This window comes from Saccharomyces cerevisiae, chromosome VII (assembly GCF_000146045.2).
Source record: "Saccharomyces cerevisiae S288C chromosome VII, complete sequence".
Lineage (NCBI taxonomy): Eukaryota > Fungi > Ascomycota > Saccharomycetes > Saccharomycetales > Saccharomycetaceae > Saccharomyces > Saccharomyces cerevisiae.
The window spans coordinates 712286-733009 of NC_001139.9; the positions used below are offsets into that span (position 1 = coordinate 712286).

Below are 20724 nucleotides of genomic sequence, written 5' to 3' on the forward strand. Positions count from 1 at the left end.
TAACAAAACGAACAACATGAGACAAAACCCGACCTTCCCTAGCTGAACTACCCAAAGTATAAATGCCTGAACAATTAGTTTAGATCCGAGATTCCGCGCTTCCACCACTTAGTATGATTCATATTTTATATAATATATAAGATAAGTAACATTCCGTGAATTAATCTGATAAACTGTTTTGACAACTGGTTACTTCCCTAAGACTGTTTATATTAGGATTGTCAAGACACTCCGGTATTACTCGAGCCCGTAATACAACAGAAAGTTCCATTTTGGATGCTCTATTTATGGGAATATGACTATACGAATGTCACCCACGATGGCCGGAGTAGCTGTGATGAGCATCTTTTTGTCCTGGGCGGCTTAAAACGTGAGCAAAATTGTACTGTAAATTACTTACGTTATCAATGGAAGTGTGTGAATTTCGTGATAAAATTATTGTCAGAATAGTGACTTCATTATTCTTTATAACTAACCATTAGGATCATATAAGTAATCAGATGCAGTTCGTCATTAATATGTCAGGATGGATAACCATAGGTAAGCACGTGATTATGGAAGGACAGTAAAGTTACCGATCTACTTTTTTGAATGATCAACTTGGTGTTTTCATCTATAAGGATATGGGTCGTTACATTGAAACTATAGTAAAAGATCTCGTTATTGGTATATCGGTCATAATGAAGATGAAATAGTCGGTATGTATTTTTATACCCCCCCCTATATGGTAAAAAGGTTAAGATTCATATTTAAATCTTCATTAATACCACCTCTAATTTCTAATTACCAACATTTTTAACTCCACTTTTATTATATGCTATATACAACATTATGTAAAAGGAGTATACCAAAAATTCTCCTTCATAATATAGGAATTCACAAAATGGAACCGATATCTCCGCATAATGCTATTATCATTTCTTACTCGTTTTATACATTGTCATTCATTATCTTATTGCATTTGCAATCCTTGTTTTCCGGCTTCTGTGAAATTTGACGACTGATTCTCAATTTTATGTCATCTTTTTACACTTATATATGACAATATACTAGTAGTATGAAGACTAATCAACGGAGGTTATTTGATTTCTATTCTAACTTATTTGAACATATATAATTTGTAAATTTTATGCAGATTAGACTTGGGAGTTATCACAACATTTTGTCAGTGTTTAGCCTCTTTCACCTTTGCCTTTTTCAGCCTTTTTTGTGTAAATTGATGGTGTAGTTTGTTTCTGAAAGGGCTCTTTTTATTTTTTTCGCTTCCGCCGTTCGTTATTGGATAATCCCCGAAATATGCTAGAGTGGCTGATACATTATAGAACATAAAAGTGAGCTGCAATGAGCACTCAAGCACGTTATTGACAAGGATAACGGAAAGGTACACTAATACTTATACTGATTAATAAGGGTTAGCCTTTTAATGTTCAAGTCAACTTTAAACTCCATAATAAGAAGACCCTTGAAAGGTTTTCAACTTCTTAGAGGGGCTGACTCATCGAATACACGGCCACAGTCCCCTAGAGCCTCCGCAAGAGATGTTACAGAGAAACAGATATTAAGAACTCCGTCAGCACCAACTGCAATACCATTAAGGGAGATTATCTATAGAGTCCCAAGCTTGTTTCCTCGCCCTTTAGAAGATTCTGTTAAGGACTTCCGAGATTTTATCAAGAACGAGGATGCATTCCAGACTGAACTTTTGAAAACGCTGCCATTCTACCCCACTCCTTCGGAATCAAAAACAGCAAGACTTATAAGAACTGTTGTTGATGATGAGGGCAATTACATCAATGAATTTTGCATACGCCCTCGAAAAACCTCAGTGCCTGAGGCTGACTTAAAACATCTGGTTTTCATTCATGGGTATGGCGCCGGATTGGGTTTTTTCATCAAGAATTTTGAGGATATTCCACTATTGGATAACGAGTGGTGCATACATGCCATCGATTTGCCTGGGTATGGTTTTTCTTCAAGACCTAAGTTTCCGTTCGAGTATCCGAGAGATAATATTCACAGCGTTCAAGATTGGTTTCACGAAAGAATACACACATGGTTTAGTAAAAGAAATCTTTTGAACCGACCTGAGAAAAACATTGTTATGGCACATTCTTTAGGGTCTTACTTGATGGCTTTATATTTGCAAAAATATAAGGAATCTCCATCTTTTAAAAAGCTGATCCTTTGTTCCCCAGCAGGCGTGTCTTATAGAGATTTCAACAATACTGCTTCAGAGGTTGAAAAATGGAAACCGCCTCCTTGGTGGTATGTCAAGCTTTGGGACAGAAATATCTCGCCTTTTACACTAGTAAGAAATTTTCGCCAGTTAGGTTCGAAGATTACAAGTGGATGGTCATATCGGCGCTTTAAGCACATTTTGAATGGTGATCCAGAACAGTCAAAACGGTTTGAAGCCTTGCATAGATACGCATATGCTATTTTCAATAAACGTGGTTCAGGTGAATACTTATTAAGCTTTGCTTTGAAATGTGGTGGTGAACCAAGACTATCATTGGAGCAGCAGCTATTCGATGGCAAAAAGTCTGATATTTTAAAGAATAGTAATTGTGACTGGCTTTGGCTTTATGGCGATGACGATTGGATGGATGTGAATGGTGGACTTAGAGTATCAAGATTCTTGAAAGAGAAGTTGAAACAAAAAAGTAACGTCATCATTGTTCCTCATTCAGGGCATCACTTGTACCTGGATAACTATAAGTTTTTCAATAATATTCTTACGAAAGAAATGCAAAAAATATAATGAAGAAATCTTGTGCATCTACATTATATAACGAAATTTTTACATACATTTTCGCCGCTATTTTTCTTCTTATCTCAAAATGAAATTACCGTTTGCAATCAACACCGGTCGCTGTTTTATTTTGTTCATAATAATAATTTAGATACAGCATGAACTGTATATTAAAGTCAACGATTTCAACAATTCATTTCTGTGTAACTATTTTTCCAATAGAACCACTGTCTTTATGGAGTAGTTGGGCTCTATAAAAATTATTTAGTTCCAAAGTTTGTTTATATTTTGTTTCTATAATAATGTATTGAAGATATAAACAAACATAATTTTACTGTTAACATTTAGGCGCAACAAAAGGACGATCTTTTTTTATTTATCACAAGTTAAAGATTTTCGATACAAATAATATTGTGGTTTAAGGTACGTCCAACTCTACTTAAATCACTGAATCCTTCAGATAACGAAATTACGAATAATATCTACTCTGTTTCTCCTTGTCTTTGTTCTTTCTTGCAGCCAGCCAAGCCCATTCGGGATCAGAGATTCAAATATCCCTGACGGCTGGTTCTGGATTAAGTTGATTTTGTGGAACTTCTGTCTTCACAATTATATTGTTACCCACTTAATGCTTCTCGGGGGTTAGAAACACTAGCACTTGAAAGAACATGAAAAATTGAAAAAAAAAAAAAACAATGCACAATAAATTCCAGGGGTTAGCGACTTTATACTTCTTCTGTTAGCTACTGTAGTGTTCTGTACACATATTCACTTGTAGAAGTTGATTAGAATGACAGCCTCATCAAATGACGATGACCTAATATTCGAATGTTATAGCGATCCTGAGTTAAAAAGATGGACACACCTTGCTAATGCAAAAGCTTGGAAAGGTATTCTGACCGTGCAGCAGTACGCTGATAGGGAACAATTGCTAGGGTCTTCAGAGATTTCTCAAAAGAATAAATCAAATGAAATGATGACAAAATACCCAAAAAGTTACCAGTGGCTTGGGCAGAAGTACTTTGTTTTAAAGGATCGATCTTTGCCAGATAATGGAAAATTTAGTCAAGTTGTTTCCAGTTGCGAAACTTTAAACAGGATTGGATATTGTATTCATCCGGGTTCTAATGGAAAAATCGAGCCAGCTTTGATTGTATGCATTGGGGGCGTCTTTACCTTTGAAAACCATCGCGGCAAGGGCTACGCCAAGAAGATGATTATCAAACTGAATGAATTTTATGACAAGATTCGTGATGACGCTAACACCGTACTAGAATTGAAAAATTTGGTGATTAACCTTTACAGCGAAGTCGGAGAATATTATTCCGCATTAGGATACGAGAGTATGCATGTTCCCTTGCACCGCATTTCTAAATTAGATGAACTTACTGAGAGATACTGTGGAGAAGATGATGACCATGATGGTAAGTACTTGGGATTTGATGATTACAGGGGTTTAGTAGGACTACATGAGACACAGTTCAAAGAAAGCTTATTAAGTTTACACAAAGAAAACCCAGAGAAGTTTGTTTTTACCGTTGCGCCAGACTTTGACATTTTCACATGGTTTCAGTATCGTGATCTTTTTATCATGAATAAATCAGGAAGAAAAGCCCAGCAAAATCTGTTTTTTGGATACGCGTTGAGTGATAACAGCCACATCATATGGCATCACAATTGGAACGGTGATTCTCTGATTATTGTCAAAATCCATATACCTGAAGAAACATTTCAAAGGAAAGAATTGAAGCTCAAAAAATTACTAAGGAAGGCCATAGAAGAGACAAAGCTTCATGGATTGCAAGAATTAGAATTTTGGGACGAAGAAATTCCCATCAAAAAGTACCCACAATTGTTTCAGTTATTAACAGAGCTTGAAAATGAATCTAAAGTTTTCTCAGAAAACGGTTCCATCAGTGCTGTTCGTCCCCCCAAAGGATATACAGCCGAGCAGGTAATTTGGGATAACAATACCAAATTCTGTTGGTTTTAAGTCAAATATTGTGTTGCTTATACAGGAAAAGTCAAGGTTTCAAACTACATATCATTATTTACTGTTAAAATTCACATATACTAATACATACGGTAATAGATTGAACCTCTTCTGTGCTCTTCTCTAAAAGTACTTCTGAACGTATGTGTCATTTTTCCTTTCAGTTTTCTTTGTAGCTCGCATTGATGTAGCCGAGTATATTTAAGGGATTCTTATGCAATGATGAAATATTTTTCACCTATAACGCCGACTACTGAAAACAGAGGGCCATCTTAACCGTTTTGCATTCAGTAACCCATACTCAGGATTTAATAAAAGAGGAAAGCAATGTCTCTACTAGGCGCCAGGTCCACTTACCGTTGGTTTTCAATCGCTGCATCAATTCCGACTAAGAATGCTATTGGCAAATCCACGTACCTCTTAGCTTCAAGAAATCAACAGTACCGAGGCATCATAACGTCAACTGTAGACTGGAAACCAATCAAGACAGGTAAGAGCCCAAATGATGATTCTCGAAGAGAAAGATCCTTTGGCAAGAAAATTGTTCTGGGTCTGATGTTCGCGATGCCAATAATATCCTTCTATTTGGGAACTTGGCAAGTAAGGAGATTGAAGTGGAAAACCAAGCTGATTGCGGCATGCGAAACTAAACTTACTTATGAACCAATACCACTTCCTAAGTCATTTACACCTGACATGTGCGAGGATTGGGAATACCGTAAAGTTATACTTACCGGACACTTCCTTCACAATGAAGAGATGTTTGTTGGTCCAAGAAAGAAAAATGGAGAAAAGGGTTATTTTCTGTTTACACCGTTCATTAGAGATGACACCGGTGAGAAAGTTCTGATAGAAAGAGGGTGGATAAGTGAAGAAAAAGTTGCTCCTGACTCAAGAAATTTACACCATTTGTCGTTGCCTCAAGAAGAACACTTGAAAGTGGTTTGCTTAGTAAGACCTCCAAAGAAAAGAGGCTCGCTACAATGGGCGAAAAAGGATCCAAATTCTAGATTGTGGCAGGTGCCAGACATATATGACATGGCAAGATCATCAGGGTGCACGCCCATTCAATTTCAAGCCTTGTATGACATGAAGGACCATCCAATAATCGAGGAACACACAAGAAACGAGGCTTCACAAAACAATTCCACCTCTAGCCTGTGGAAGTTCTGGAAACGAGAACCTACGACTGCTGTAAACGGAACGCAAGCTGTTGATAATAATACATCGAAGCCTCGTTCTAGGCAGGAAATGCCGACAGACCAAACAATTGAATTCGATGAACGACAGTTTATCAAAGCAGGTGTTCCCATAGGCCGGAAGCCCACTATTGATTTAAAGAATAACCATCTACAATATTTGGTAACGTGGTATGGCCTTTCGTTTTTGAGCACAATCTTCCTCATTGTGGCTCTTAGGAAGGCGAAAAGAGGGGGCGTTGTGTCCCAAGACCAACTAATGAAAGAGAAACTGAAGCATTCAAGGAAATATATGTAAACGGCAAACTCCTCTGCCCATACTATCGAACTCTATCCAAGAAGCGCGTAATTTCACGAGCACTGCCTAAACGGTTTTCCACATTAGTTTTGCAACTACAATGATTCGGATATGGCACATTTACATAATTTAAACTTGTACATAACTAACACCTTTTTATCCATATACCTTATGTGCCGCTCAAGATATGAACATTGCGCGTTGCCCGGACAATATCGATAAATAATAGCCAAAACAAACATGTTTTATCGACGCATGAATCCTTTGGCGTTAAACTTGTCCAATTGCACTGAAACTTGGAGCGTATAAGCTCAGCAATTGCACCAAAACAATATCAGAAAAGGCTTGTATTGCCACTTTCACCTATGAGCGAAGATAAAGCTAAATTAGGGACCACAAGGTCTGCCACGGAATATCGTTTATCCATTGGTAGCGCTCCGACTTCAAGAAGGTCGTCTATGGGTGAATCCTCATCCCTGATGAAATTTGCTGATCAAGAGGGATTAACGAGTTCCGTTGGCGAATATAACGAGAATACCATACAACAGCTTCTGTTGCCTAAAATAAGAGAACTGAGCGATTCAATCATTACTTTAGATTCCAATTTCACGCGCTTAAATTTTATCCACGAGAGTTTAGCTGATCTTAATGAATCCCTAGGTTCGTTGTTGTACGGTATTATGAGCAATTCATGGTGCGTAGAATTCTCACAGGCGCCTCATGATATTCAAGACGATTTGATCGCTATTAAACAATTGAAATCGTTGGAAGATGAGAAAAATAACTTAGTAATGGAACTCTCCAATATGGAACGCGGGATTAAAAGAAAAAAAGACGAACAAGGTGAAAATGATTTGGCCAAGGCATCTCAGAACAAACAGTTTAACCAGCCGCTATTTCCCTCCTCACAAGTAAGAAAATACAGGTCATATGACAACAGAGACAAGAGGAAGCCCTCCAAGATAGGCAACAACTTACAAGTAGAGAATGAGGAGGACTATGAAGACGATACTAGTAGTGAAGCTTCTTTTGTTCTAAATCCAACAAATATCGGTATGTCCAAATCATCTCAAGGTCACGTGACTAAAACCACGCGTTTGAATAATAATACCAACAGTAAACTGAGAAGAAAGTCCATCTTACATACAATCAGAAATAGCATTGCTTCCGGCGCTGATTTACCCATCGAAAACGACAATGTTGTTAATTTGGGAGATCTGCATCCAAATAATCGAATATCACTCGGAAGTGGTGCTGCAAGAGTGGTCAATGGGCCCGTTACGAAGAACAGAAATTCAATGTTCTCAGGACGTGCTGAAAGGAAACCCACAGAAAGCAGACATTCTGTTGCAAAGAAAACTGAAAAAAAAATAAATACAAGGCCCCCCTTCAGATGACTACGCCCAACCCAACCAAAGAATTATCCTCCTCACAAAATATATCGCTAGCATGCGTGAGTTATGGATAAGAAGAATATTTGATGAGCTGACTGATTCTTTATAGCAATAGGGAGGAAGGCAGTACACATATCAGCAGTGCATGGGCACAACCCGCATTACAACGAAACATGATATATCTATATAAAAGAAGATACGGACAGGCGGTCGAGGCTATTACTGTGCCACTATGCGAGTCATGAATGATTTTTAAATTAGTTAGTACCCCTTTATATAACGTCTTCAATAAAAGTGCGGGAAAATTCGGGTAATATTTTCTATAACTGTCATTTTTTTTTCGTTATGTATGGCAAACCAAATTGACAAGAAACTGGACAACGGTTAAAGCAAAAGGAGGAAGAAAGATATTGATTTGTGCTTTGAAGAATAACCCAAGCGAACAGGTCATTAATTGCCTAGAATCTTTACATAGAATTTGCCTTTTATGGAAGAGACGGGAGATTCGAAGCTGGTCCCTAGGGACGAGGAAGAAATAGTAAATGACAACGATGAAACTAAAGCGCCTAGTGAGGAAGAAGAAGGAGAAGATGTCTTTGACTCCTCTGAGGAAGACGAAGATATTGATGAAGACGAAGATGAGGCAAGAAAAGTGCAAGAAGGCTTCATTGTCAACGATGATGATGAAAATGAAGACCCAGGAACAAGTATTTCCAAAAAAAGAAGAAAACATAAAAGAAGAGAAAGAGAAGAAGATGATCGACTATCCGAAGATGATTTGGATTTGTTAATGGAGAATGCTGGTGTTGAACGTACCAAAGCGAGCTCCTCTTCAGGAAAATTTAAAAGATTAAAGAGAGTAGGAGATGAAGGAAACGCTGCAGAATCAGAAAGTGACAACGTCGCTGCATCAAGGCAAGATTCTACGTCTAAATTGGAAGATTTCTTTTCTGAAGATGAAGAAGAAGAAGAATCTGGTTTACGCAACGGTAGGAACAATGAATATGGGCGTGATGAAGAAGACCATGAAAATAGGAACAGAACAGCTGACAAAGGTGGAATCTTGGACGAATTGGATGATTTCATTGAAGATGATGAATTTTCTGATGAGGACGACGAAACCAGACAAAGGAGGATCCAAGAAAAGAAGCTTTTAAGAGAACAATCCATCAAACAACCTACACAGATTACTGGTCTATCGTCGGATAAGATTGACGAGATGTATGACATTTTTGGTGATGGTCATGACTACGATTGGGCTTTAGAAATTGAAAATGAAGAACTAGAAAATGGTAACGACAACAATGAAGCTGAAGAAGAAGAGATCGATGAAGAAACTGGTGCTATAAAAAGCACCAAGAAAAAGATATCTCTACAAGACATTTATGATTTAGAGGATTTGAAAAAAAACTTGATGACTGAAGGAGACATGAAAATTAGAAAGACAGATATTCCAGAAAGATATCAAGAATTAAGAGCAGGTATTACTGACTACGGAAATATGTCATCGGAGGATCAAGAATTAGAAAGAAACTGGATAGCAGAAAAAATTTCTGTGGATAAGAACTTCGATGCCAATTATGATCTCACTGAATTTAAAGAAGCAATTGGGAACGCAATCAAATTTATCACCAAAGAAAACTTGGAAGTCCCTTTTATATATGCTTACCGTCGTAACTATATTTCCTCAAGAGAAAAAGATGGGTTTCTTTTGACTGAAGATGACCTTTGGGATATAGTTAGCCTTGACATCGAATTTCACAGTCTTGTGAACAAAAAGGATTATGTCCAGAGATTTTATGCAGAATTACATATCGATGATCCTATTGTCACTGAATACTTCAAAAATCAGAATACTGCATCTATTGCGGAACTGAATTCTCTACAGGATATTTATGACTACCTAGAATTCAAATATGCCAACGAAATCAATGAAATGTTTATAAACCACACTGGAAAGACTGGTAAGAAACATTTGAAAAATTCCAGTTATGAAAAATTTAAAGCTAGTCCTCTTTATCAAGCGGTTAGTGATATTGGTATATCAGCTGAGGATGTTGGTGAAAATATCAGTTCCCAGCATCAAATCCACCCTCCCGTAGATCATCCAAGTTCCAAACCAGTAGAAGTGATAGAATCTATATTGAATGCAAACAGCGGTGATTTGCAAGTCTTTACGTCCAATACTAAGCTGGCAATTGATACGGTCCAAAAATACTACTCTTTGGAATTGTCTAAAAATACAAAAATAAGGGAAAAAGTTAGATCCGATTTTTCCAAATATTATCTGGCTGACGTTGTGTTAACTGCTAAAGGTAAAAAAGAAATTCAAAAGGGATCTCTGTATGAGGACATAAAATATGCCATCAATAGAACTCCAATGCACTTCCGTAGGGATCCAGACGTTTTTTTGAAAATGGTCGAGGCTGAGTCTTTGAACCTGCTCAGTGTTAAGTTACACATGTCGTCACAAGCCCAATATATAGAGCATTTATTCCAAATTGCACTTGAAACTACCAATACCTCGGACATCGCAATAGAATGGAATAACTTCCGTAAACTGGCATTCAACCAAGCGATGGACAAGATTTTCCAGGATATATCTCAAGAAGTCAAAGACAATTTAACAAAAAATTGTCAAAAATTGGTAGCCAAGACTGTTCGCCATAAGTTTATGACAAAATTAGACCAGGCTCCATTCATTCCTAATGTCAGGGATCCAAAAATTCCAAAAATCTTATCTTTAACCTGTGGACAGGGTAGATTCGGAGCCGACGCTATAATTGCTGTCTACGTCAACAGAAAGGGTGATTTTATAAGAGATTACAAGATTGTCGACAATCCATTTGATAAGACGAATCCTGAAAAATTTGAAGACACCTTGGATAATATCATTCAAAGCTGTCAACCGAATGCCATCGGAATCAATGGCCCTAACCCAAAGACTCAAAAATTTTACAAAAGATTACAAGAAGTTCTACATAAGAAGCAAATCGTCGACAGTAGAGGACATACTATTCCAATCATTTACGTTGAGGACGAAGTCGCTATCCGTTATCAGAATTCCGAAAGAGCTGCTCAAGAATTCCCTAATAAACCTCCTCTAGTTAAATACTGTATCGCCTTGGCGCGCTATATGCATTCCCCATTGTTGGAATATGCTAATTTAACAAGTGAAGAAGTGAGATCATTGTCAATTCATCCACACCAAAATCTGTTATCCTCAGAACAATTGAGTTGGGCTCTTGAAACCGCTTTCGTTGATATTGTCAACCTGGTAAGTGTTGAAGTTAACAAAGCCACAGATAATAATTACTACGCTAGTGCGCTGAAATACATCTCTGGCTTTGGAAAACGTAAAGCTATTGATTTCTTACAGTCCCTTCAAAGGCTAAATGAACCATTACTGGCTCGTCAACAATTAATTACTCATAACATTCTTCACAAGACTATTTTTATGAATTCCGCGGGATTCCTCTATATCTCATGGAATGAAAAAAGACAAAAATACGAAGATTTGGAACATGATCAACTAGATAGCACTAGAATTCATCCAGAAGACTACCATTTGGCCACCAAGGTTGCCGCTGATGCTTTAGAATACGATCCTGATACTATTGCCGAAAAAGAAGAACAGGGGACTATGAGTGAATTCATTGAACTGTTGAGAGAAGATCCTGACCGTAGAGCTAAACTAGAATCACTAAATCTAGAATCATACGCAGAAGAACTTGAGAAGAATACCGGATTAAGAAAACTTAATAATCTAAATACAATTGTCCTTGAATTGTTGGATGGATTTGAAGAATTGAGAAATGACTTTCATCCTTTGCAAGGTGATGAAATTTTCCAAAGTTTGACTGGTGAGTCTGAAAAGACGTTTTTCAAGGGTAGTATTATTCCAGTCAGAGTAGAAAGATTCTGGCACAACGATATAATTTGCACTACAAACTCTGAAGTTGAATGTGTAGTAAATGCTCAACGTCACGCAGGTGCACAATTAAGAAGACCTGCAAATGAAATATACGAAATTGGTAAAACATATCCAGCAAAGGTGATATATATTGACTATGCTAATATTACTGCAGAAGTTTCCTTATTAGATCATGATGTCAAACAGCAATATGTTCCAATAAGCTACAGTAAAGATCCTTCCATTTGGGACTTGAAACAAGAACTGGAAGATGCCGAAGAGGAGAGGAAATTGATGATGGCAGAAGCCCGTGCAAAGAGAACACATCGTGTTATCAATCATCCTTACTATTTCCCTTTCAACGGCAGACAGGCTGAGGATTACTTAAGGAGTAAAGAACGTGGTGAATTCGTGATCAGACAGTCTAGCCGAGGTGATGACCACTTGGTTATCACCTGGAAATTGGATAAGGATTTGTTTCAACATATTGATATCCAAGAATTAGAAAAAGAAAATCCTTTGGCTTTAGGTAAAGTCTTGATTGTCGACAATCAGAAATACAATGATTTAGACCAGATCATTGTAGAATATCTTCAAAACAAGGTAAGGCTCTTGAATGAAATGACATCTAGTGAAAAATTCAAAAGCGGTACTAAGAAAGATGTGGTCAAGTTTATTGAAGACTACTCTAGAGTGAATCCAAATAAGTCTGTGTACTATTTCAGTTTGAACCACGATAACCCTGGTTGGTTTTACTTGATGTTCAAGATTAACGCAAATAGCAAATTATACACATGGAATGTGAAATTAACGAACACTGGTTATTTCCTGGTAAACTACAATTATCCAAGTGTTATCCAGCTTTGTAATGGTTTTAAGACGCTTCTAAAATCTAACAGTAGTAAGAATAGAATGAACAACTACCGTTAGATGCGTATGTAGTGTCCATTGTTATTATTAATTTTATTATTACTTTGACCATTGTTTAGGTAAGGTATGTAAACTAGAACGCTTCAACTGTATTTTTTACGTAATTATTTGCTGCATGTTTAGTTTCGCAAAGTTTGTACCGTGACGAACATAGCACGAACACAACATTTAATAGAAATAGCTTGGGAACCAAAATTTTAGAAATTTTTTTCACTAATGAGAAGGAAAGCGTTGCAAAGTGGCGACTATTTTGGTTCTTCAAATATTTGCAGGAAATAAATAATTTACTGTGCATTTCTGATTACATTTAGGATGTAAATTGACTTAGTAGACGTTCCAGCGACCATTCTCATTTGGTCCTTACTGATATCCATACACTTTATCCTGTCGTGCAAGGAGTTTGCCTCACCAGGAATATTTAAAATTCTCGAATCACCAGTCATCAAATCAACACTGTAAATACCTTCATCATTTCCTACCAATACACCATTAGAAGATTCTAATTTGCCGAGAATTGGTAATGAGAAATCATCTTGATATATTTCTGTCGCAAAATTTCGTAAGATTTTATCGTAGTAAGTCTGAACTTTATCCAATTTCATTGCCTTTGGATGGCCTGTATTCATAGGTATTTCTACTAAAATCAATCTCATGTATGGTTTATGTGACGTGGCTACAACTAGCATGGTACTGGGTGATAATCCTATCGTATCCTTAGTATTGGAATGAACATAATCTACTGCCATTACGTCTCGAATGTTGAAAGCGTACGTGCTAAATTCCGCATTGTTTAAGGCAATATTGTATGAATGGACAAGATTTTTGGCATCTATAATTGAGTAACATGCTATATGAGTGTATTCTGCTCTGGTAAGAAACACAGAGAAACTATTCTGACCATTGCCGTCACCGTTGGCGATTACATTCAACGACGTACAATTGGAAGCCAACTTTATTTCGGAGAGTTTTGTGAGGAAAGTGTTCCCGTTTTTTATCTCCAACAAACTCAATCGCAGGAAGTTATCCATTCCACTAGTAATAACAAACCAAGATGATTCCGTAACATTGCAGATCTTTATATGCGTAATCATTCTGGCATGAATTTTCCATACTGCGTTGTTCACCAGTTCAAAATCGTTATTTAGCAAGTAAAAACTTCCGTTCATTGGACATACATATTGGTAACCGGAGCTACCAATGGGTCCGTACAGCTTGACGATGCTCTTGACTTTTTCATTAATTTTAAATGACTTCGACGTCGCTTTCTCAATGTCGTAGATTACTAGGTATCCAGTAGCTGACGAAAGTAATATATATTTGCTATCTTCTGTAAAAGTTGCGCTAATGAACAAGGTATCTTTGGGTAAGGATTTGTTCAATTTTACATCAATACTAAATTTCAAACTATGGTTCCAAGGTTGAATTCCATACTTAGCATTGTCAATTGGGGCTAAATCATCGTTTATTGAAAGAGTTTTAAACCTATCTTTGAAAGACCGTCTTTTGTAGTAAATCCTATCTTCAACGACACTCTGCAAGTCTTCTAGCGGTATCTCACCGACATTACTATTTGAACTATCGGACTTTTCTAAGGCAGAAAGAGGTAACGCTGTCTCCCTTATGAATGCAGCTAATGTATCTTCCAGACCGTTATGTTTGAGATAATTAGCTATCAATAGATTAGTATAAAATCTGGAAGTAGAATTGTCAGCCATGTCGGTCGCACTAGACTTTTCTTCTCACTGTCACTTACCTGTTTGAAATCATGTCCTTTTTTTTTTTGCCATTCTTATACATTTTCTTTCCTTCTGAAATTAACTGTACACCCATACCCTATATACACCCATACCCTATTTTTAAATATAAAAAGTAAACTTCATTTTGAAAGACCACTCTGCATCAGCACGCGGGCTCTGGAAGGAAGAAATGACGTTTCGGCGGAATACCCTTTCAGAAGGTCTGCTCTTGTGGCTGGTTCATGGGAGACACCCAGCGGAGCTCCTCCCGAGAAAGGCCCCTTCATCTCTGCCGATTGCTGACGGAAAGCAGTAGCGGAGGTTTGAGTTCTCTACGCCGAGAGTACACTGCCGTAATATCACAATGTTTCGACTAACGGTTACAGTACGTTAAATTAGATACTGCCTATGAATTGACATATTAGATAATGTCAAATTTTACAAAAACCTAAGACAACAGGAAATAAACAAAGATGGGTAAAGGTAAGCCAAGAGGTTTGAACTCTGCTAGAAAGCTACGTGTCCACAGAAGAAACAAGTATGTTGACTATTTCAAAATTAAAAAAAACTATCAACCCCCTATTGTGATATCGTTTTAGGTGAAGGAAATGTTGTGAGCTCTGGAGTGATAAATTTATCAGTAACATATCCTGGCGCAAATCAGTTTGGAGAGGCTTAAAATGACACGTCACAGTGATAAAAAGTAATGAATAGTGAACGGTCAGCTTCGGCCATTCTTCCCAATCTATAGTGTGGAAAATAAACCTTTTCTTCCCAAAATAACTCAGAAAGTCACAGGAGGCCGTTTTTTACAACGGAATCATTTTTTTACTAACAGTTTTTTTTTATTATTATAGCCGTTGGGCCGAAAACAACTACAAGAAGAGATTGTTGGGTACTGCCTTCAAGTCTTCTCCATTCGGTGGTTCTTCTCATGCCAAGGGTATCGTCTTGGAAAAATTGGGTATCGAATCCAAGCAACCTAACTCTGCTATCAGAAAGTGTGTTAGAGTTCAATTAATCAAGAACGGTAAGAAGGTCACTGCTTTCGTTCCAAACGATGGTTGTTTGAACTTTGTCGACGAAAATGATGAAGTCTTGCTAGCAGGTTTCGGTAGAAAGGGTAAAGCTAAGGGTGATATTCCAGGTGTTAGATTCAAGGTCGTTAAGGTCTCTGGTGTCTCCTTGTTGGCTTTGTGGAAAGAAAAGAAGGAAAAGCCAAGATCATAAGCACGAAAGTTATCCTCTCGAGGACTACATTGTTTTTGTACCTTAATGTATCTCTTTATTCTTCCAGAAAGTTCCTTCTAATTTCTTATTAGGAATGGGAGAGAATCACATCAATATTTTCTCTTTAATAGAATGTATAATTCAATAGAAAAAAACAACATAATTTGCACTTTATTTTGATGCTGAGAAAAGTTTTATAGTGAATGTCTGCTTCCCTTGGGTTGAAGTTCTGTTCATATACTAAGTTGGTTAATAATGCTATATATGTAATAGATCGATCTTTATACAATTCAGTCATTGATTTAAGTAACCTGATTACGTTTTATTTTTATATTTTTTTACAATTGCAGCATCTTTCTCTAAAACCTCATTTAAATATGTTATACCGCGTTGTTGATTCGTCAGAATTTCCACTATCTTATTAATACGATCATTAGATTCTTCACCGGTGCCTTTGGACATGCTGTCTTGGTTTTTTGTATCGTCGTTGAAAACCATTAATTTACTATCTAATTGACTAGAAATGTTTTTAGCACGTTCTTTTAAGATAGCCAAACGTGCCCAAAGTTCGTTAGTCTTACCTAAACCTGCAGGATCTTCGCTCCGCTGTAGTAAAGTTTGGAATTGCGACCACATTTTCTCTTCTGCAATACCCAATGGCAGTCCTCTATTTTTCAGGGTTGCCAATTGTGTGCCCAATTTTAAGATTCTTTTTTCAATTTCAACATTCCTTGATTGTGCCTTCAAAATTCTGGACGCAGTGTCCAATTCATGCTTTTGTTGCAATTGTGTGGATTTCTCTAAAATATGGTTCAAAATTATTCTAGCTTGGGCTACATTTTCAGTCTGTACTTGATTACGTTGATTCAAACCCTCAAATCCATATATTTGAATGGGAATTGTCTGAGGGGAAGGTTTCTTTTCCATTGCCTGATCCCACTCTTCTTGAAGTACATGTCCTGGTTTTGTATATAAAATGGCTTCCGTTTCGTTCACTTTATTGTACACGAAAGCCCTGAGTTTTGTTTTCGTTGTGTTTGGATCCCACGATTCTTTACATTTCAACACCTGTTCTTGAATTTGCTGCGGATAATTAGACAGCTGCTGTTGTTGAGCAATTGCTTGCGTTTGTTGCAACGGTACTTGAATTTGCTGCTGCTGCTGCTGCTGTAAATTAGATCCAGTTGAAGGCTTAGACCAAGCAAATGATGGTTGTGTGGATACCGTGTTTCCAAGTCCGGGCGCAGTGTTTGTTTGAGGCTGCTGGGATTGGCCAAAAAGGCCACCTCCCCCAAGGGTATTGTTATTCTGGGTGCCGCTTCCAAACAGGCCACCATTAGTTGTTGATCCTTGTGGCTTACTGCCAAATAGGCCTCCCGTAGTCGCTGTAGTATTCTGAGGCTTTGCACCAAAAAGTCCGCCTGCATTCATGTTAGATGTGTTTTGAGTGCTATTGCCGCCCATCAGTGAGCCAGTGGATCCTACTTTATTACCAAATAAACCCCCACTTGTGGTACTATTGTTTTGTGCACTGTTGCCGAAAAGACCTCCCGTTGTGGTAGTTGGCTTGTTTCCAAATAACCCACCTCCAATGGTGGATTGTTGAGGTTGTGCTGTTTGTTGCCCAAATAAACCTGTTCCAGTAGCTGTAGTTCCTGAAGCGGTAGTGCTTGAACTTCCTAGGCTGCCAAGAGCAGGCTTATTACCGAAAAGGCCTCCACCTGTACTACTTTGTTGGTTACTTCCAAAAGTATTTGTGGCCTGATTTGCACCAAACCCTCCGGTAGTAGCCGTCCCAGAATTTGGCTGGCTGCCCCCAAAACCAAATCCTGAAGCCGAAGGTTGAGTATTTGTATTGTTATTGTTTTGTCCAAATGAAAAACCGGTCGAACCAGCTGGTTTATTTCCGAACCCGTTATTACTACCGCTGAAACCAAACATGTGATCAATTGGTCAACAAGGTATGTCTTTTGTTACTAACGAGCGTTTCTGGAATAGTTTGAACGGGATAATCCTCGATTTAGTCTTTCAGTCCCTTTGGCAAAAAGTTGTTTACATCGACTTGGAGAGTTGGACTTTTGCTTTTACTCATTTCAAGAAACAAAATTTTTGAAAATAATCCATTTCGCGTACGTTCAAAATGATATAATTACACATTGGCAACAATTATTTAGATTATATCACGTAGCTATTGTACTATTTTCCTATGAGAGAACTGCTGTAGCCATGTGGGATGATCATGCGGGCAAAACTAAAATACTTATATCAGTCCACAATTGAAGTATGGAAAGTTTTCTCCCAACTATGCCGTTTTTATAATGGAGACTAATGTCAAAGATAGGTTTTGCAGGCTTGATGGGTTTTCAAGACACTTTTCGGTCAAGATTTTCAGTGAGATTTGAAATTCTTGCAGAAGGTCTTGATAGTCATTGCGCAGATGATGAATATATGGTGAATTGGAATCAGCACAAGACTCCAATATTCGACGAGATGCCGTAATCAACTTATACAACTGCTCAATCAGGCCAGAGCAAATTTCTTCTTCTAATGGTTCTATACCGCACATTTCATGGAGAGATTTACTCAATCTCTTTCCAAGTGAGAGCGCTTCTGTCAATTGTGAATGGTTACGCAGAGAGCCGTAAATCTCATCTAACTTCTTTAGGTATTCCAGGACATCCTTTATAATTTCTTGTGTATTGCTGATGTCATCCTTTATCAAATGATCTAATTGAGTCATAAATTTTTGAAGATCACTTTGTGTTTTCTCTAAATTTATTAGAGTTTCATTTTCTTCATCTGTATAGGTATTGGAAAAAGTCAGATAGTCGTCGTAGTTACTTCTTATTTGTTCTAATAATGTTTGTACCATTTTTTGTGAAAGTCCAGACAAATCTCTAATAAGGGAATCGAGAGGAAGGTAATGGAAATTTTTCTGCACTAGGAATCTGTCGACATCAAAGTTATCAACATCGGTCCCATTAGTCTCGGATTCACGATACTTCTCTATTTCTGTTGCGAATAACTCTTTCGATATTTCTGCGGTTACCGGTAAATCTAAGTCTAGTTCATCATCATTCAAAAAGTCCATTTCGCCCTGAGAGAAATTGCGACTATGACTGTTGACCATTCCCTTTTCATATTATTTATTATTCTATATTTTTTCTAAGCTTCATTTTCTTGTCCTGTTGAAAATTCCATGAAATCGAGGTAAAGGCCCGAGCAATAATAATTTTAATTTAAATAAGGCACCCTCATAAAAACGGTCTTACATCCCATTATACCTAAATACGTATTTTTTGGATCTAGAGTGTTAACTATTTCACGATTACCGGTTGGTGTACTCAAATAATTAAAATGTTGAGGACTAAGAGAGCCTATATTTTCTCGAGAACATAGTCAAAAAGACTCCATGGCCAAGTTGGTTAAGGCGTGCGACTGTTAATCGCAAGATCGTGAGTTCAACCCTCACTGGGGTCGTTTTTTGCTTGAAATGAGCAACATTGGAGGAAGATTTGTGAAATCCTCCAGTTTTCTTTTTTTCCTCTAGGTTTTAACGAATGTGATAAAAGATAACTAAATAGGAGGGTCATTAAAATGCTAGGTAACGTATAAACAATGCACATCTATACATATATGAAGGTTTGAATAAGGAATAAATAACACGTGCTCATAAAAAATCAAGAGAGCCAAGCTGGAAACAAAATCAATAAACCGTTTACCTATTGGCAGGATCTTCTTGATGAATTGGTAGGATCTTTTCGGATTGAATCATTTCTCCATTCCCATCCGAGGAACTATTAGTACCGCTACTGCTACGTTCAGCGGCCAAATGAGCGTTGTTCACCCGGTGATTTACATCAGAGCGTTGTGAATCTTCGTCTACACCCCATAGATAGTAATCTCTTCTCACTTCCACATAATCGTACGCAAATTCGCCAATTTGATCTTCGTCCATACCCGCCTCCTCTGCCTCTTCTGATATTCTTAGCCTCATACCGGGTATGTAGCCGAGCACAAAGCAGATTATTGCAGTTACAGCAGCAGTGTACCCAATGGATGCGGCAATGTAAGCGATCTGCTTATACATTTGCTTGTAATTGTGAGTTACCCAGCCGCCCTCGTGCTCTGTAGTGCCATCCATACCAATGACCCAGTCTGCTCCAAAAAGGGCATTGAAAATTAGTCCTATTACGCCTGCAACCCCGTGCTCAGCTAGAATGTCCATGGCATCATCTACTTTAGCGTAGTATTTCAACTTCGTCGCAAAGTTACACACTACCCCCGCCACAATGCCTTGAATAAGTGAACCGTAAAGGGTTATACAGCCTGAGCTTGGCGTTGCAGCCACCAGCCCAGAAATGATACCGGAGCACAGACCAACTGTCGACCATTTCTTCTCCGATCTGTAATCCAGAAGACACCACGTCATCCCACCAGTAATGGCACTGAGACATGTATTCATGAATGCATAAACTGACCTCAAATTTGGGGATAATGAGGATGCAGAATTAAATAGCAGCCAGCCAAACCACAGTATGGATGTGCCTAGAGTGACCAATGAAACATTATGAGGCCTGAAATTTATCAGTAACTTTTCATTTCTTTTGCCCAAAAACCAAGAGTAAACAAACCCGGAAACAGCGCTTAATATTTCAATGTTGCCGCCGCCTGCCCAATCGAGGACTCCCCATTGGTATGCCCAACCACCTGGTGACCAAATCCAATACGTCACTGGACAATATCCAATGGTAGCTAGAATAAAGAGAAAAACCATGTGCGGTAGCAGCCTGCCTCTTTCGGCAGTGGCGCCAGCGATAATACTTAAGTTGACGCACGAAAACATCATTTGGAAGGTTGCATACGCGAGCTCAGGGTAGGCATCTTCATCGAATTTTTTTCCGTACACGTTTCTAAAGCCAAACGAATCTAGATTCCCAATGAATTTATTATTCGGAGCGGACTTTGAAAAAGCTAGAGAGTAACCCCAGAAATACCATTGCAGTATACCGACCAAAGTCGCCATTAATACAACCCAGATTAGTGCTAGTGCAGACTTCCTTCTTGCCAATCCGGAGTACAAGAATCCCAATCCGGGCACCATAAAAAATACTAGGGCGGCACCTAATATCATGAAGGCCACAGTGGGGCCATCGTAGGTTTCAGTCGTTAAAGGCCCTGTAGTTCGACTCTCCATAGTTTCTACAGTATAAGAATCCGTACTGCAGTTATGTTTACTAAAATAATTCTCTGATCATAAGCCTAAACAAGTTACAAGA

The 20724-nt window shown here is 38.0% G+C and overlaps 10 protein-coding genes and 1 non-coding gene across 11 annotated transcripts, besides 4 other annotated features; 7 read left to right on the forward strand and 4 right to left on the reverse strand.

Annotated features, from left to right (window-relative positions):
- Positions 1-260: part of a mobile genetic element (YGRWTy3-1; Ty3 element, LTR retrotransposon of the Gypsy (Metaviridae) group; contains co-transcribed genes TYA Gag and TYB Pol, encoding proteins involved in structure and function of virus-like particles, flanked by two direct repeats; transposition is induced upon exposure to mating pheromone) that runs on past the window's edge.
- Positions 1-260: part of a long terminal repeat (Ty3 LTR) that runs on past the window's edge.
- Positions 261-798: 538 nt separating this feature from the next.
- Positions 799-1099: a long terminal repeat (Ty1 LTR).
- Positions 1100-1423: 324 nt separating this feature from the next.
- CLD1 (carboxylic ester hydrolase) lies at positions 1424-2761 on the forward strand (the record flags this gene model as incomplete). Its single annotated transcript, NM_001181239.3, has 1 exon — positions 1424-2761. The coding sequence occupies one exon, from the start codon at positions 1424-1426 to the stop codon at positions 2759-2761; it is 1338 nt and encodes a 445-aa protein (NP_011625.3).
- Positions 2762-3026: 265 nt separating this feature from the next.
- Positions 3027-3092: an origin of replication (ARS728; Autonomously Replicating Sequence).
- A 450-nt stretch (positions 3093-3542) lies between these two features.
- Positions 3543-4745, forward strand: YGR111W (uncharacterized protein; the record flags this gene model as incomplete). The annotated part of the gene is made up of 1 exon (NM_001181240.1): positions 3543-4745. One exon carries the CDS (start codon positions 3543-3545, stop codon positions 4743-4745), a length of 1203 nt encoding a protein of 400 aa, NP_011626.1.
- Positions 4746-5072: 327 nt separating this feature from the next.
- SHY1 (cytochrome oxidase assembly protein SHY1) lies at positions 5073-6242 on the forward strand (the record flags this gene model as incomplete). Its single annotated transcript, NM_001181241.1, has 1 exon — positions 5073-6242. One exon carries the CDS (start codon positions 5073-5075, stop codon positions 6240-6242), a length of 1170 nt encoding a protein of 389 aa, NP_011627.1.
- Positions 6243-6607: 365 nt separating this feature from the next.
- DAM1 (Dam1p) lies at positions 6608-7639 on the forward strand (the record flags this gene model as incomplete). The annotated part of the gene is made up of 1 exon (NM_001181242.3): positions 6608-7639. The coding sequence occupies one exon, from the start codon at positions 6608-6610 to the stop codon at positions 7637-7639; it is 1032 nt and encodes a 343-aa protein (NP_011628.4).
- Positions 7640-8123: 484 nt separating this feature from the next.
- Positions 8124-12479, forward strand: SPT6 (chromatin-remodeling histone chaperone SPT6; the record flags this gene model as incomplete). Its single annotated transcript, NM_001181245.1, has 1 exon — positions 8124-12479. One exon carries the CDS (start codon positions 8124-8126, stop codon positions 12477-12479), a length of 4356 nt encoding a protein of 1451 aa, NP_011631.1.
- A 284-nt stretch (positions 12480-12763) lies between these two features.
- On the reverse strand, positions 12764-14194 carry YGR117C (uncharacterized protein; the record flags this gene model as incomplete). Its single annotated transcript, NM_001181246.3, has 1 exon — positions 12764-14194. The coding sequence occupies one exon, from the start codon at positions 14192-14194 to the stop codon at positions 12764-12766; it is 1431 nt and encodes a 476-aa protein (NP_011632.3).
- A 494-nt stretch (positions 14195-14688) lies between these two features.
- Positions 14689-15445, forward strand: RPS23A (40S ribosomal protein uS12 RPS23A; the record flags this gene model as incomplete). The annotated part of the gene is made up of 2 exons (NM_001181247.3): positions 14689-14753; positions 15073-15445. 2 exons carry the CDS (start codon positions 14689-14691, stop codon positions 15443-15445), a joined length of 438 nt encoding a protein of 145 aa, NP_011633.3.
- A 315-nt stretch (positions 15446-15760) lies between these two features.
- On the reverse strand, positions 15761-17386 carry NUP57 (FG-nucleoporin NUP57; the record flags this gene model as incomplete). The annotated part of the gene is made up of 1 exon (NM_001181248.1): positions 15761-17386. One exon carries the CDS (start codon positions 17384-17386, stop codon positions 15761-15763), a length of 1626 nt encoding a protein of 541 aa, NP_011634.1.
- Positions 17387-17747: 361 nt separating this feature from the next.
- COG2 (Golgi transport complex subunit COG2) lies at positions 17748-18536 on the reverse strand (the record flags this gene model as incomplete). Its single annotated transcript, NM_001181249.1, has 1 exon — positions 17748-18536. One exon carries the CDS (start codon positions 18534-18536, stop codon positions 17748-17750), a length of 789 nt encoding a protein of 262 aa, NP_011635.2.
- A 315-nt stretch (positions 18537-18851) lies between these two features.
- YNCG0031W lies at positions 18852-18925 on the forward strand. Its single transcript has one exon. It is a non-coding gene; the product is annotated as a tRNA-Asn (tRNA).
- A 238-nt stretch (positions 18926-19163) lies between these two features.
- Positions 19164-20642, reverse strand: MEP1 (ammonium permease MEP1; the record flags this gene model as incomplete). The annotated part of the gene is made up of 1 exon (NM_001181250.3): positions 19164-20642. The coding sequence occupies one exon, from the start codon at positions 20640-20642 to the stop codon at positions 19164-19166; it is 1479 nt and encodes a 492-aa protein (NP_011636.3).
- Positions 20643-20724: the final 82 nt, after the last annotated feature.